Source organism: Salvelinus alpinus, chromosome 24 (assembly GCF_045679555.1).
Source record: "Salvelinus alpinus chromosome 24, SLU_Salpinus.1, whole genome shotgun sequence".
Taxonomy (NCBI): Eukaryota; Metazoa; Chordata; class Actinopteri; order Salmoniformes; family Salmonidae; genus Salvelinus; species Salvelinus alpinus.
Window position 1 is genome coordinate 47,504,529 of NC_092109.1, and position 15,344 is coordinate 47,519,872.

At 41.3% G+C, this 15,344-nt stretch overlaps 2 protein-coding genes and 1 non-coding gene across 3 annotated transcripts; all 3 read right to left on the bottom strand.

The window, feature by feature from the left end:
* Positions 1-386: 386 nt before the first annotated feature.
* On the bottom strand, positions 387-8,609 carry LOC139551644 (large ribosomal subunit protein uL23-like). The gene is made up of 5 exons (XM_071362912.1): positions 8,331-8,609; positions 6,750-6,930; positions 5,834-6,010; positions 842-911; positions 387-450 (listed from the first exon to the last, which is right to left on the bottom strand). The coding sequence occupies exons 1-5, from the start codon at positions 8,419-8,421 to the stop codon at positions 436-438; spliced, it is 534 nt and encodes a 177-aa protein (XP_071219013.1). The 5' UTR covers positions 8,422-8,609; the 3' UTR covers positions 387-435.
* LOC139552903 (small nucleolar RNA Z17) lies at positions 6,593-6,660 on the bottom strand. Its single transcript, XR_011670564.1, has one exon. It is a non-coding gene; the product is annotated as a small nucleolar RNA Z17 (small nucleolar RNA).
* A 2,653-nt stretch (positions 8,610-11,262) lies between the features above and the next one.
* LOC139551643 (uncharacterized) lies at positions 11,263-14,526 on the bottom strand. Its single transcript, XM_071362911.1, has 2 exons — positions 14,385-14,526; positions 11,263-14,213 (listed from the first exon to the last, which is right to left on the bottom strand). The coding sequence occupies exon 2, from the start codon at positions 14,043-14,045 to the stop codon at positions 12,501-12,503; it is 1,545 nt and encodes a 514-aa protein (XP_071219012.1). The 5' UTR covers positions 14,046-14,213; positions 14,385-14,526; the 3' UTR covers positions 11,263-12,500.
* Positions 14,527-15,344: the final 818 nt, after the last annotated feature.

Consider the following 15,344-nt stretch of genomic DNA (forward strand, 5'->3'; position numbering starts at 1 on the left):
GGCGTCACGATTGGGCCCCCAAAGTGGTGCAGTGGTCTAAGGCACTGCATCTCAGTGCAAGAGGCATCACTACAGTCCCTGGTTCGAATCCAGCTGTGATTGGGAGTTCCACACGGTGGTGCACAATTGGCCCAGCGTCGTCCGGGTTTGACCGTCATTGTAAATAATTATTTGTTCTTAAACCGACTTGCACAGTTAAATAAATAAAGGTATTTTTTAAAATAGCGGCGTCACATGATATTTAAATACTACAGAGTACATCAATACTCCCTTTCCACATTAACCTCTAAACAAAAGAGCCAGTGTTGCATGTTTGGTGAGGAGCACCTCAGCGTGTGGGTGTGACTGTCAGTGAGAACCAACCAATAACAGACAAGACGAGGGCGTTGCGTTTTTATAAACATTTATTCCTCTGTACATCTCCCCAGCAGCCGTTTAGATGATGCCAATCTGAAACACAAGACACGACCGGTTTTAGAGGCATCGTAGGACTGTTATAAGGCGCCACAGAGCCGGTGGTCTCTGGCATCAGTGGTTCCTTTGGAGTCTGTCATTATTCATCAGAAACTATATCATACATCATCTGCTCAGAGCCTCTCCTGCAGTCTGATTGGACACCACATCTCTAGACTCCAAAGCTATTGGCTGACAGTGAACAGAAACGGGTGCATCTCAATACTCCCCAGTAGGCTCCTCGACATGGACACGTGTTCCGTCTGCTCTACATTTAAACAGCGGCAGAATAATATGAGACAAACTACAGTCCTGGTGAGAGGAGTCTTGTAGACTATTGCGATGCAGAGCCGTTTCTGTCATAATGGTGGTCCACTCTAGAGCTCACCTTGTTGGCGACATCCAACGCATCGTAATCTGGAGCCAGGCGCACATATGCCTTCTTCTCACCGTCAGGCCTGGAGGAGAGGGAGAACGAGTGGAGGAGAGGGGGAACGAGTGGAAGAGAGGGGGAACGAGTGGAAGAGAGGGGGAACGAGTGGAAGAGAGGGGGAACGAGTGGAAGAGAGGGGGAAAGAGTGGAAGAGAGGGGGAAAGAGTGGAAGAGAGGGGGAAAGAGTGGAGGAGAGGGGGAACGAGTGGAGGAGAGGGGGAAAGAGTGGAGGAGAGGGGGAACGAGTGGAGGAGAGGGGGAAAGAGTGGAGGAGAGGGGGAACGAGTGGAGGAGAGGGGGAACGAGTGGAGGAGAGGGGGAACGAGTGGAGGAGAGGGGGAACGAGTGGAGGAGAGGGGGAACGAGTGGAGGAGAGGGGGAACGAGTGGAGGAGAGGGGGAACGAGTGGAGGAGAGGGGGAACGAGTGGAGGAGAGGGGGAACGAGTGGAGGAGAGGGGGAAAGAGTGGAGTAGAGGGGGAACGAGTGGAGTAGAGGGGGAAAGAGTGGAGTAGAGGGGGAAAGAGTGGAGTAGAGGGGGAAAGAGTGGAGTAGAGGGGGAAAGAGTGGAGTAGAGGGGGAAAGAGTGGAGTAGAGGGGGAAAGAGTGGAGTAGAGGGGGAAAGAGTGGAGTAGAGGGGGAAAGAGTGGAGGATATTATTATTATGACCCCGTGTTCCAGCAGGAGTAAATAATGTAATAGACTGTAACCATTAACTAAGTCCTTCTAATGTAATAGACTGTAAACATTAACTAAGTCTTCTAATGTATTAGACTGTAAACATTAACTAAGTCCTTCTAATGTAATAGACTGTAAACATTAACTAAGTCTTCTAATGTAATAGACTGTAAACATTAACTAAGTCTTCTAATGTAATAGACTGTAACCATTAACTAAGTCTTCTAATGTATTAGACTGTAAACATTAACTAAGTCTTCTAATGTAATAGACTGTAAACATTAACTAAGTCTTCTAATGTATTAGACTGTAAACATTAACTAAGTCTTCTAATGTAATAGACTGTAAACATTAACTAAGTCCTTCTAATGTATTAGACTGTAACCATTAACTAAGTCCTTCTAATGTAATAGACTGTAAACATTAACTAAGTCCTTCTAATGTAATAGACTGTAAACATTAACTAAGTCTTCTAATGTATTAGACTGTAAACATTAACTAAGTCCTTCTAATGTATTAGACTGTAACCATTAACTAAGTTCTTCTAACGTAATAGACTGTAAACATTAACTAAGTCCTTCTAATGTAATAGACTGTAACCATTAACTAAGTCCTTCTAATGTAATAGACTGTAACCATTAACTAAGTCCTTCTAATGTAATAGACTGTAAACATTAACTAAGTCTTCTAATGTAATAGACTGTAAACATTAACTAAGTCTTCTAATGTATTAGACTGTAAACATTAACTAAGTCTTCTAATGTAATAGACTGTAAACATTAACTAAGTCTTCTAATGTATTAGACTGTAAACATTAACTAAGTCTTCTAATGTAATAGACTGTAAACATTAACTAAGTCTTCTAATGTAATAGACTGTAAACATTAACTAAGTCTTCTAATGTAATAGACTGTAACCATTAACTAAGTCTTCTAATGTATTAGACTGTAAACATTAACTAAGTCTTCTAATGTATTAGACTGTAAACATTAACTAAGTCTTCTAATGTAATAGACTGTAAACATTAACTAAGTCTTCTAATGTATTAGACTGTAAACATTAACTAAGTCTTCTAATGTAATAGACTGTAACCATTAACTAAGTCCTTCTAACGTAATAGACTGTAAACATTAACTAAGTCTTCTAATGTATTAGACTGTAAACATTAACTAAGTCTTCTAATGTATTAGACTGTAAACATTAACTAAGTCTTCTAATGTATTAGACTGTAAACATTAACTAAGTCTTCTAATGTATTAGACTGTAAACATTAACTAAGTCTTCTAATGTAATAGACTGTAAACATTAACTAAGTCTTCTAATGTAATAGACTGTAAACATTAACTAAGTCTTCTAATGTATTAGACTGTAAACATTAACTAAGTCTTCTAATGTAATAGACTGTAAACATTAACTAAGTCTTCTAATGTAATAGACTGTAAACATTAACTAAGTCTTCTAATGTAATAGACTGTAAACATTAACTAAGTCTTCTAATGTATTAGACTGTAAACATTAACTAAGTCCTTCTAATGTAATAGACTGTAAACATTAACTAAGTCCTTCTAATGTATTAGACTGTAACCATTAACTAAGTCCTTCTAACGTATTAGACTGTAAACATTAACTAAGTCTTCTAATGTAATAGACTGTAAACATTAACTAAGTCCTTCTAATGTATTAGACTGTAACCATTAACTAAGTCCTTCTAATGTAATAGACTGTAAACATTAACTAAGTCCTTCTAACGTAATAGACTGTAAACATTAACTAAGTCCTTCTAACGTATTAGACTGTAAACATTAACTAAGTCCTTCTAATGTATTAGACTGTAAACATTAACTAAGTCCTTCTAATGTAATAGACTGTAAACATTAACTAAGTCCTTCTAACGTAATAGACTGTAAACATTAACTAAGTCCTTCTAATGTAATAGACTGTAAACATTAACTAAGTCTTCTAATGTAATAGACTGTAAACATTAACTAAGTCCTTCTAACGTAATAGACTGTAACCATTAACTAAGTCCTTCTAATGTAATAGACTGTAACCATTAACTAAGTCCTTCTAATGTAATAGACTGTAAACATTAACTAAGTCCTTCTAATGTAATAGACTGTAAACATTAACTAAGTCCTTCTAATGTAATAGACTGTAAACATTAACTAAGTCCTTCTAATGTATTAGACTGTAAACATTAACTAAGTCTTCTAATGTATTAGACTGTAAACATTAACTAAGTCTTCTAATGTAATAGACTGTAAACATTAACTAAGTCCTTCTAATGTAATAGACTGTAACCATTAACTAAGTCCTTCTAATGTAATAGACTGTAACCATTAACTAAGTCCTTCTAATGTAATAGACTGTAAACATTAACTAAGTCCTTCTAATGTATTAGACTGTAAACATTAACTAAGTCTTCTAATGTATTAGACTGTAAACATTAACTAAGTCTTCTAATGTATTAGACTGTAAACATTAACTAAGTCTTCTAATGTATTAGACTGTAAACATTAACTAAGTCTTCTAATGTAATAGACTGTAAACATTAACTAAGTCCTTCTAATGTAATAGACTGTAAACATTAACTAAGTCCTTCTAATGTATTAGACTGTAAACATTAACTAAGTCCTTCTAATGTAATAGACTGTAAACATTAACTAAGTCTTCTAATGTAATAGACTGTAAACATTAACTAAGTCTTCTAATGTAATAGACTGTAAACATTAACTAAGTCTTCTAATGTAATAGACTGTAAACATTAACTAAGTCTTCTAATGTATTAGACTGTAAACATTAACTAAGTCTTCTAATGTATTAGACTGTAAACATTAACTAAGTCCTTCTAATGTAATAGACTGTAAACATTAACTAAGTCCTTCTAATGTATTAGACTGTAACCATTAACTAAGTCCTTCTAACGTATTAGACTGTAAACATTAACTAAGTCCTTCTAATGTAATAGACTGTAAACATTAACTAAGTCCTTCTAATGTATTAGACTGTAACCATTAACTAAGTCCTTCTAATGTAATAGACTGTAAACATTAACTAAGTCCTTCTAACGTAATAGACTGTAAACATTAACTAAGTCCTTCTAACGTATTAGACTGTAAACATTAACTAAGTCCTTCTAATGTATTAGACTGTAAACATTAACTAAGTCCTTCTAACGTAATAGACTGTAAACATTAACTAAGTCCTTCTAACGTATTAGACTGTAAACATTAACTAAGTCCTTCTAATGTATTAGACTGTAAACATTAACTAAGTCCTTCTAATGTAATAGACTGTAAACATTAACTAAGTCCTTCTAACGTAATAGACTGTAAACATTAACTAAGTCTTCTAATGTAATAGACTGTAAACATTAACTAAGTCCTTCTAACGTAATAGACTGTAACCATTAACTAAGTCCTTCTAATGTAATAGACTGTAAACATTAACTAAGTCCTTCTAATGTAATAGACTGTAAACATTAACTAAGTCCTTCTAATGTAATAGACTGTAAACATTAACTAAGTCCTTCTAACGTAATAGACTGTAACCATTAACTAAGTCCTTCTAATGTAATAGACTGTAAACATTAACTAAGTCCTTCTAATGTAATAGACTGTAAACATTAACTAAGTCCTTCTAATGTAATAGACTGTAACCATTAACTAAGTCTTCTAATGTAATAGACTAACCATTAACTAAGTCCTTCTAATGTAATAGACTGTAAACATTAACTAAGTCCTTCTAATGTAATAGACTGTAAACATTAACTAAGTCCTTCTAATGTAATAGACTGTAAACATTAACTAAGTCCTTCTAATGTAATAGACTGTAAACATTAACTAAGTCTTCTAATGTATTAGACTGTAAACATTAACTAAGTCCTTCTAATGTAATAGACTAACCATTAACTAAGTCCTTCTAATGTAATAGACTGTAATCATTAACTAAGTCCTTCTAATGTAATAGACTGTAAACATTAACTAAGTCTTCTAATGTATTAGACTGTAAACATTAACTAAGTCCTTCTAACGTAATAGACTGTAAACATTAACTAAGTCCTTCTAATGTAATAGACTGTAAACATTAACTAAGTCCTTCTAATGTAATAGACAGGATAGTCCCCAGTGACTAATAGTTAGATGTTAGTAATGCTAGTAAATAGTTAGAGGCTAGTAATGGACTAATCAGGGTTAGTTCAATAATGTCAGGATTATATCGGTATGTACCTGATCAACGTGTCTAGTAGCTAGAGGTATAGGGGTTGTACCTGATGAGTGTGTTGACCTTGGCCACGTCGATGTCGTAGAGCTTCTTGACGGCGTGTTTGATCTGGTGCTTGTTGGCTTTGACGTCTACGATGAAGACGAGGGTGTTGTTGTCCTCGATCTTCTTCATTGCCGACTCTGTCGTCAGAGGGAACTTAATGATGGCATAGTGGTCCAACCTGGGGAGGGAAAAGGATGGGGGAGGGAGAGAGGGAGAAGGATGGGAGAGAGAGGGAGAAGGATGGGGAGAGAGAGAGAGGGAGAAGGATGGAGAGAGAGGGAGAAGGATGGAGAGAGAGGGAGAAGGATGGAGAGAGAGGGAGAAGGATGGAGAGAGAGGGAGAAGGATGGAGAGAGAGGGAGAAGGATGGAGAGAGAGGGAGAAGGATGGAGAGAGAGGGAGAAGGATGGAGAGAGAGGGAGAAGGATGGAGAGAGAGGGAGAAGGATGGAGAGAGAGGGAGAAGGATGGAGAGAGAGGGAGAAGGATGGAGAGAGAGGGAGAAGGATGGAGAGAGAGGGAGAAGGATGGAGAGAGAGGGAGAAGGATGGAGAGAGAGGGAGAAGGATGGAGAGAGAGGGAGAAGGATGGAGAGAGAGGGAGAAGGACGGGGGAGGGAGGATTGGGGGAGGGAGGGAGGATTGGGGGAGGGAGGGAGGATTGGGGATGGTGAATAGGAGCTCACTTTCAGCGTGCACCAAACTAACGCTGCGACCCCCACCCCCACATTTGAACCCCGTTAAAAAAGACAGTTGCTCTAAGGTGCGTCAGTGGTTTATAAGGAATCATGAGATATCATACTTTGATCGCTGTTAGCATCATTTGCACCCCGAGCAGAGAAACTAACCACCAAACAGATGAATGGCTTGGACATGTCGGTACTGTACCAACGCCATTCTTACAGTTTACATGACTTACTTATTCCGGCGAGGGGCACTCTTGCGGGGGTACTTGGGTTGTCTGCGGAGGCGCAGGGTTTTGGGGCGGCGGAAGGTCGGGGAGGTTCTGATCTTCTTCTTCCTCTGGCTGTGGACTCCCTTCAGAACAGCCTTCTTGGCCTTCAGGGCCTTTACCTTGGCCTCGGTCTTGGCCGGGACAGCTACAGAGGGAGATAAGACGTTACAACTGGGTTTAGGCAGGGACAGCTACAGAGGGAGATAAGACGTTACAACTGGGTTTAGGCAGGGACAGCTACAGAGGGAGAGAGAATGTTGCAACTGGGTTTAGGCAGGGACAGCTACAGGAGATACGTTAGACAGGGTTTCTAAACTAAAGCAGATTAGTTTAACATCCTAAATCAGAACACTGTTGAACATCTGACCCGTCCATATATCTAAATAATTACCAAGGCATTGCAGTAAACAACCAATTAGTCTTTACGTGAGCGGTGTGCTCTAAATACCTGCATCTGACCATTTTTATTTTCTTGGGAGAGCTCAGAATGACATCTGGGATTGCAAATTCCTTCTGAAATTATTAAGACATCACCTGAACTATAGTACACTTCTCAAAAATGGTGGGATGAATTTGATATATGGTAGGATTTACCCGTTTCTCTTATTTGGCAGGTCAAGTGTGTAAAGACAAATATATTACCAGAATTCTTCTATCTTTCTCAAACCCTGCCCTTTCCTACTCCTAAAGGTGTTTTAATTTGAGTTTAATGGGAATCCACCCTTTACTGATGTTTGGGGGGCCTTTCAGCAGTTTCTAAAGTCATCACCTTGGCAATGAATAACTTATTTTCTAGCATTGATGTGAAAGTCATTGTTTCGTTAATAATTTAAATTAATACCAGGTTTTGGGGAGTATTCATGGGTTGGAGAGGGAAGGGTTTTGACAGATGTGCTCCCATGTAGCCTGCTGTTCTGTGTTGGTGGAATAAGTGGGCATTCTGTGTCATATGTACCTTAATACATTTTTTTACTATTTAACAAAAAGCCAATATATACTGTTTTTTTTAAAGTCTGCTAGTATTTGTCAAGCCATTGAGGCTTACAACTTGATGCATACCTTCAATACATTTAAAAGTATGTACAACGCAGAACACACTGCAACGCAACGGTCTTTGGAAATGAATGTACTTCTGGTTACTAAAACGCAATGTGATCGAGGCGTTACTACAGGCCATGCTGTGAAGACAACCCCAACAAAACAACGAGACGAATAAAAATTTAATAAACCATACACGGCTTGCAATCACTCACGTAAGCTCAAACGTAGGAATTAATATCATTAAAAAATCATTAATATACGGAATGAAACAGCCAGTAATGTTTCAGCGAACTGACTAGTTAGCATAGCCACATTGGATGGGAACATGGCGGGTGGCTACTTTCTACATTTAGCGACTTTTGGACAGATAAAATAACTAAGGACGTCTGTGACTTTCAACGATTGTAAAGAACATATATCCATCTTTGCACACAGGTATAAACAACATGTGTGGTTCTTCATATTAAGTGATTTTACGCAAAAACAATGTAGGGATTCACAGACCTTCCTTCTTCGCCTTCGGTGCCATGATGAGAAAGGAAGAACGCTTGGGGTTTCCGCAGCTATAATACAGGGGCGAGACAGCGGCACTCATATCTCGCGAGACTGGCGAACTGCATCATGGTAATTGTAGCGTCAGAATATGGATATACGTGGGCTACAGTCCAAACCTTAGCTGTGTTCGAATACCCATACTAACATACTGTATAATACATACTAAAATGAACTAATAGTAAATGAACGGTATCCTTTCAGTTGAGCGTAATAGAGCTTCGCCTGTCTACCGGAAGTTGATGCTGTTGCTATGCAACTTCTTGGTAGCTTGTTAGCATAACACATTAGTAGCTAGACATCTTACGACTTCATTAACAATGTCAATTAAGAACGCACAACGACTATATCACATAGCTAAGAATGACGTGAATAATCAAGTCAATAGGTTGAGTTTGTAAATCAGACACATCGTATCAGCTTGACTGCATCAAATGCAGCAATGAGTTTCACTGCATGTTTGCATTTAACAAACCTTAATGATTGCACAAAGATATCAAGCTCTCTTTTAAAAATCTATAATAAGGGGGTAGTTTTCCAAAAAATATATACATTTGTGTATAAATAATCTGGCTAATACAAGTCAATTATTGAACAGGAAATTGAAATCATAATTTTGCAATAAACCAAATTTGACATCATTGTGTGTGAAATCATGGCAATAATAAATCGTGTAACTCCACCCACAGCGAAAGAAAATCTGTTCAGTAGTTTCAACGTCATTCCCACAAAATGTACAGTCATTACACTCTACATTGAATTTCAATCTTAAAAATGTATTTAATGGATAAATATCATTCAGAATTTTAAAATGGTTCCTCTTTGGCCTTGAGTTGTATAGGGAAAGACATTTTCTTATTTTCTTGGTTTACAGATTCATCAAAATTTGACAGATATAATTCAATTTGAACTGTTCTGGGAAGAATTCTTTGGAAATACCTTGTCTAACATGTTTACTGTTAGCTGTTTGCAGGATAAAGAGTTATCTGTGTATGAAGATGGTAGGCAAGGAAACACATCTGAATATAATAACATTCCCTTCACCAGCAGTACAACACTAGAAGGAATAGCACTAATGACTGTACAATATTGCTTGGGTCGACAAGGAAAGTCATATTTTATAAAAAATCATTATAGCTGAAGATATTACCACTTTCAGACCAAATGTATTTCTGTTCATAGATTCTTCAAAGAATATGGTTTTGTTACGGTGCTGACAAGATAAATGTCTCTCCGGCATGGTGGGCTGTCTAGCTCCCGCCTCTCCTTTCTTTGGATTGGTGGATACATCTCATTATTGTAATACTTTTTAGAATATTAGATGAGGGTCGCTGACATCAACCGCCTGTATTCAATGGAGGTTCTACAGTGCATTGTGCGAAAGTATTCAGACCCCTTGACTTTTTTCAAGATTTTGTTACGTTACATCCTTATTCTAAAATGTATAAAATATCCCCCCCTCCCCCTCAATCTACACACAATACCCCATAATGAAAAGGCAAAAACAGGCTTAGAAATTTTTGCAAACGTATTAAAAATAAAAAACGGAAATATCACATTTACTTAAGTATTCAGACCCTTTAATCAGTACGTTGTTTAAGCACCTTTTGACAGCGATTACAGCCTCGAATCTTCTTGGGTATGATGCCACAAGCTTGACACACCTGTATTTGGGGAATTTCTCCAATTGTTCTCTGCAGATCGTCTCAAACTTTGTCAGGTTGAATGGGGAGCGTCGCTGCACAGCTATTTTCAGGTCTCTCCAGAGATGTTCGATCAGGTTCAAATCTGGGCTCTGGCTGGGCCACTCAAGGATATTCAGAGACTTGTTCCGAAGCCACTCCAGCATTGTCTTGGTTGTATGCTTAGGGTCATTGGCCTGTTGGAAGGTGAAACTTCACCCCAGTCTGAAGTCCTGAGCGCTCTGGAGCAGGTTTTCATCAAGTATCTCTCTGTACTTTGTTCTGTTCATCTTTCCCTCCATCCTGACTAGTCTCCCAGTCCCTGCTGCTGAAAAACATCCCTACAGCATGCTGCTGCCACCACCATGCTTCACCGTTGGGATGGTGCCAGGTTTCCTCCAGACGTGACCCTTGGCATTCAGGCCAAAGAGTTCAATCTTGGTTTTATCAGACCAGAGAATCTTGTTTCTCATGGTCTGAGAGTCCTTTAGGTGCCTTTTGGCAAACTCCAAGTGGGCTGTCATGTTCCTTTTACTGAGGAATGGCATCCGTCTGGCCACTCTACCATAAAGGCCTGAGTGCTGTAGAGATGGTTGTCCTTCTGGAAGGTTCTCCCATTGCCACAGAGGAACTCTGGAGCTCTGTCAGAGTGACCATCAAGTTCTTGGTCACCTCCCTGACCATGGCCCTTCTCCCCCAATTGCTCAGTTTGGCCGGGCGGCCACCTCTAGGAAGAGTCTTGGTGGTTCCAAACTTCCATTTAAGAATGATGGAGGCCACTGTGTTCTTGGGGACCTTCAATGCTGCGGCAATTTTTTGGTACCCTTCCCCAGATCTGTGCCTCGACGCTCTACGGACAATTCCTTCAACCTCATGGCTTGATTTTTGCTCTGACATGCGCTGTCAACTGTGGGACCTTATATAGACAGGTGTGTGCCTTTCCAAATCATGCCCAATCAATTGAACAAGTGGACTCCAATCAAGTTGTAGAAACATGTCAAGGATGACCAATGGAAACAGGATGCACCTGAGCTCAATTGAGTCTCATAGCAAAATAAATTAATACTTATGTAAATAAGGTATCTGTTTATTTGTAATAAAATTGTTCAAATTTCTTAAAACCTGTTTTAGTTTAGTCATTTTTGTGTATTATTGTGTGTAGATTGTGTCTTAGAAATAATTTTACACAGGGACACTCAAAGTCAATCTTAAATAAATCATTGTTTATTGTCAGCGTGCTGGAGAGGTTCCAACCAACTCAATGCACCATAGTACACATGTCAATCAGGAGCTCTGCTGGGGCAGTCCCAGCAGTTGTCTTATATACGGCTATACACAGACAAGTTATATTTGCATTATTTAGCATAATTAATTCATCATTATCGTTTTGTTTCATTTATGTGACCGACCAATACTGGTTTATAACATGTGACAGACCAATACCTCACAAGGATTCTTCTCTCTAAGCTGAGACCTTGAAACGGAGATATCTTTTGTTCTCAAAACAAGGTTCCGGGCGTACTGCCAAATTGCAGATACTGACAAGTGAGGATTCCTTCAAATCAGTCACTTGCATGAACACAGAAATTAGTTATTAGAAAAGCTCAAGTATAACATTTCCATCACAATTGATTAGGGGAAAATGTCATCCATTTTAGAATAAAGCTGTAACGTAACAAAATGTGGAAAAAGTCATGTGGTCTGAATACTTTCAGAATGTATGCTACTAGCCTCATGCCATGAATATGCATATCCATCTGGAGATAACTCTGTGTTATAAAGTGTTTTTCTATAATTTTCTGGGATGTTACATGTCCTACTTACATCAGTACACTCGTAACTTCCGCATTAAAACTTCTATTAGATCCAATAAACATCCAGTAGAAAATAAGCCATTCATTTTGTTGTTGACGAAATTCGACCTCCCAACAAAAACTCCTGGCTCGGTGGGCGAAATGACAACAAACACCACATGACAGTTTTTCAGCCGAGTTGAGACTCGCTCTTTCTCTTCGATACAATTCTACAAGATTTTTATTTTATTGTCCTTGTGTGAACAGAACTTCACACAGCCATTGGACACTTGAAATGTAGACAAGGACAGTGAACTGTCCTTTGGTTCAGGTACAATGCTTTGGAACAATGTAAAAAAAAAACTAAAAGGCTTTATACTAGACATATGAAATTCATATTACATTTTCCCTCCATTTTATTACAGTCACATTGCACGTTTCATAAATCGATCCAATTCTTTTACATCCTTAACGAGGAGTGAATCAGGACACACGTCATGGAGAAAGGGGAGGAATGAGCCCTCAGAAAGAGTCAGTAAACAGGTCTCTGGACCAATCACACGCTTCATTCTCCTCGCGGAGGGAGGGGCTAACAGACCTGCTGTCTTCGAGCTGCTGGTTGGCTAAACCCTCTGTCTGTCCCTCTCTCAGTGTCTGGTGAATGTGTGTAGATCTCCTGTTCTCTCGCTCTCCCCCTGTGGTCCTCCCGCTGTCTCTCTCTCTCCCCAAGTCTGCTGTCTGTCTGTCCTTCTGGAGCACCAGGGTCTTTGAGTGGCAGAGATCACCATCTTACTGTTGTCATCACATACTCTCACACTACCGGTCCTTCTCCCCCCAGAGGTTCTCTTCAGAGCTCTTCTCGTTAACCTCTGACACTGCAGAGCTAGTTCATGATCTCTGGGCTCTGGCTGTCTGGGTCTCTTGGTGTGTGTGAGTCCTTTAGGTGTGTGGGTGTTGCTGGGTCTGGGTCTCTTGGTGTGTGTGAGTCCTTTAGGTGTGTGTGTGTTGCTGGGTGTGTGTCGCCGGGCTCTGATCTGCGGTGTATGTGGTGGAGCCGTTTTCCTGATGATGGGGGTGGACTGGGACAAAGGGACACAGTCACAACACTCTGAAGGTGTGTCCATGTGTGAGTCCGTGTGGGGTGTGTGTGAGTCCGTGTGGGGTGTGTGTGAGTCCGTGTGGGGTGTGTGTGAGTCCGTGTGGGGTGTGTGTGAGTCTGTGTGGGGTGTGTGTGTGTTGATGCTGGGTGTGTGTGTGTTGATGCTGGGTGTGTTGATGCTGGTCTGAGAGCAGTGGAAGAGGTCTGCTGAACAGTTATACTCCTCGTCCAGGTCAGCTGTGTGTCCGGGTGACCGAAGGCTGAGACCTCCATGGGTCAGATGTCCAACATTAGTAATGTCCAGTAGACTGCTGTGTGATGTGGGGCTTGACTCCGTGTCTGTCAGCATAGTGGACAAGTTTCTCCCCACAGGGCTGGTCTGGGCATGATGGTCAGTTGGTGTCTCTGTGTCTGCAGGATCACAGACAAACTCCTCCAGACACTCTGAGAAGGGCAGGTCTTCCCAGGCCACAAAGTCAGATCGACAGGTTTGTTCACACGCTGACCTGTACTCCTCCTCCGTGTCTGAAACACCCCTCTTCCTGAGGCTGGACGGTGCAGTCCGTATACGGCCAGGCTGTGTTGGAGCGGTCCACGTGAGAGAGGCAGGGGGGTGAACAGGGGAGTCAGAGCCTTCACAGAAAGAGGACAGAACATCCCAGTAGCTGTTCCTACGGTGTCCCCCCTCCCCCTGGCTACTGTTCCTACGGTGTCCTCCCTCCCTCTGACTACTGTGTCCTCCCTCCCCATGACTCAGTCCTTTATCCTCTCTCCCCCCCTCCTCTTCCTCCTGTTCTGCAGACGACGTGATCACCCCCGGAGACTGTTGCCAGGGTGCTGTGTGTATGTAGGTCGGGGTTGGGGTGAGGGTTATGGTGCAATGAAGTGACATGGATCGGCCACAGGAGGGCAGAGTAGAGTCGAAGCTGTGGAGAGGAGAAGGGTGGAGCAGGAGAGGATCTGTACTGGTGTCAGCGCTGGGCTGGGGAGCTGGTCTAGGATCAGTTCTACAGACAGAGGCCTGTTGTAGGAGGCTCTTGGAGGCTGGTCTAGGATCAGTTCTACAGACAGAGGCCTGTTGTAGGAGGCTCATGGAGGCTGGTCTAGGATCAGTAGTCCAGTCAGCGCAGAGAGCCGCTTGCTGTAGGAGGGTTCTGTAGTAACTGACTACAGAGCAGCCTGGAACAGAGGCCAGGGGCAGAGAGATCTGACTGGCGATGAACTGGCCTGCCTCTCTCCTGTAAGGGTTGGGGCCAGATATCTGCACCAGAGGCAACACAACATAGCTGGATGGGATAACAACTTCCAAACATACTACTTGGGGAACACGGACATCATTTTGTAATAGTTGATATGTAATAACAGACAAGTGGTTTCCTTTCTCATGAAACGGTTGAGATTATAAACCAGAACGATTAATTAAATGTTGTACCTTGATCCCAAAAACAAAATGTCTTCCAATGAAGCAGTCCTCTACAGCCTTAACCAGCAGCCTGCTTTGCCATCCTGACCTCTGACCTTGACCTCCCACCGGACCGGAAGACTCCTCCACCAGCCTGGACACACAAAACCACTTTGTTTATCCATGTTGCCATTCTCATACAAACACAATATTTTCATTCAACACACCGTAACCCTGGGGACTACACAGGAACTAAGTTCACCGTAACCCTGCGGACTACACAGGAACTAAGTTCACCGTAACCCTGGGGACTACACAGGAACTAAGTTCACCGTAACCCTGGGGACTACACAGGAACTAAGTTCACCGTAACCCTGGGGACTACACAGGAACTAAGTTCACCGTAACCCTGTGGACTACACAGGAACTAAGTTCACCGTAACCCTGTGGACTACACAGGAACTAACTTCACCCTGGGGACTACACAGGAACTAAGTTCACCGTAACCCTGGGGACTACACAGGAACTAAGTTCACCGTAACCCTGGGGACTACACAGGAACTAAGTTCACCGTAACCCTGGGGACTACACAGGAACTAACTTCACCCTGCGGACTACACAGGAACTAAGTTCACCGTAACCCTGCGGACTACACAGGAACTAAGTTCACCGTAACCCTGGGGACTACACAGGAACTAAGTTCACCCTGCGGACTACACAGGAACTAAGTTCACCGTAACCCTGGGGACTACACAGGAACTAAGTTCACCCTGCGGACTACACAGGAACTAAGTTCACCCTGCGGACTACACAGGAACTAAGTTCACCGTAACCCTGCGGACTACACAGGAACTAAGTTCACCGTAACCCTGCGGACTACACAGGAACTAAGTTCACCGTAACCCTGGGGACTACACAGGAACTAAGTTCACCCTGCGGACTACACAGGAACTAAGTTCACCCTGCGGACTACACAGGAACTAAGTTCAA

Coding starts and splice junctions, on each gene's coding strand:
- LOC139551644 (XM_071362912.1), bottom strand. CDS start 8,421: ATGAGTGCCGCTGTCTCGCCCCTGTATTATAGCTGCGGAAACCCCAAG. Junction 6,931..8,330: donor ACCGAAGGCGAAGAAGGAAG/GTCTGTGAATCC, acceptor CTCCCTCTGTAG/CTGTCCCGGCCAAGACCGAG. Junction 912..5,833: donor AAGGTCAACACACTCATCAG/GTACAACCCCTA, acceptor CCTCTCCTCCAG/GCCTGACGGTGAGAAGAAGG.
- LOC139551643 (XM_071362911.1), bottom strand. CDS start 14,045: ATGAGCCTCCTACAACAGGCCTCTGTCTGTAGAACTGATCCTAGACCA.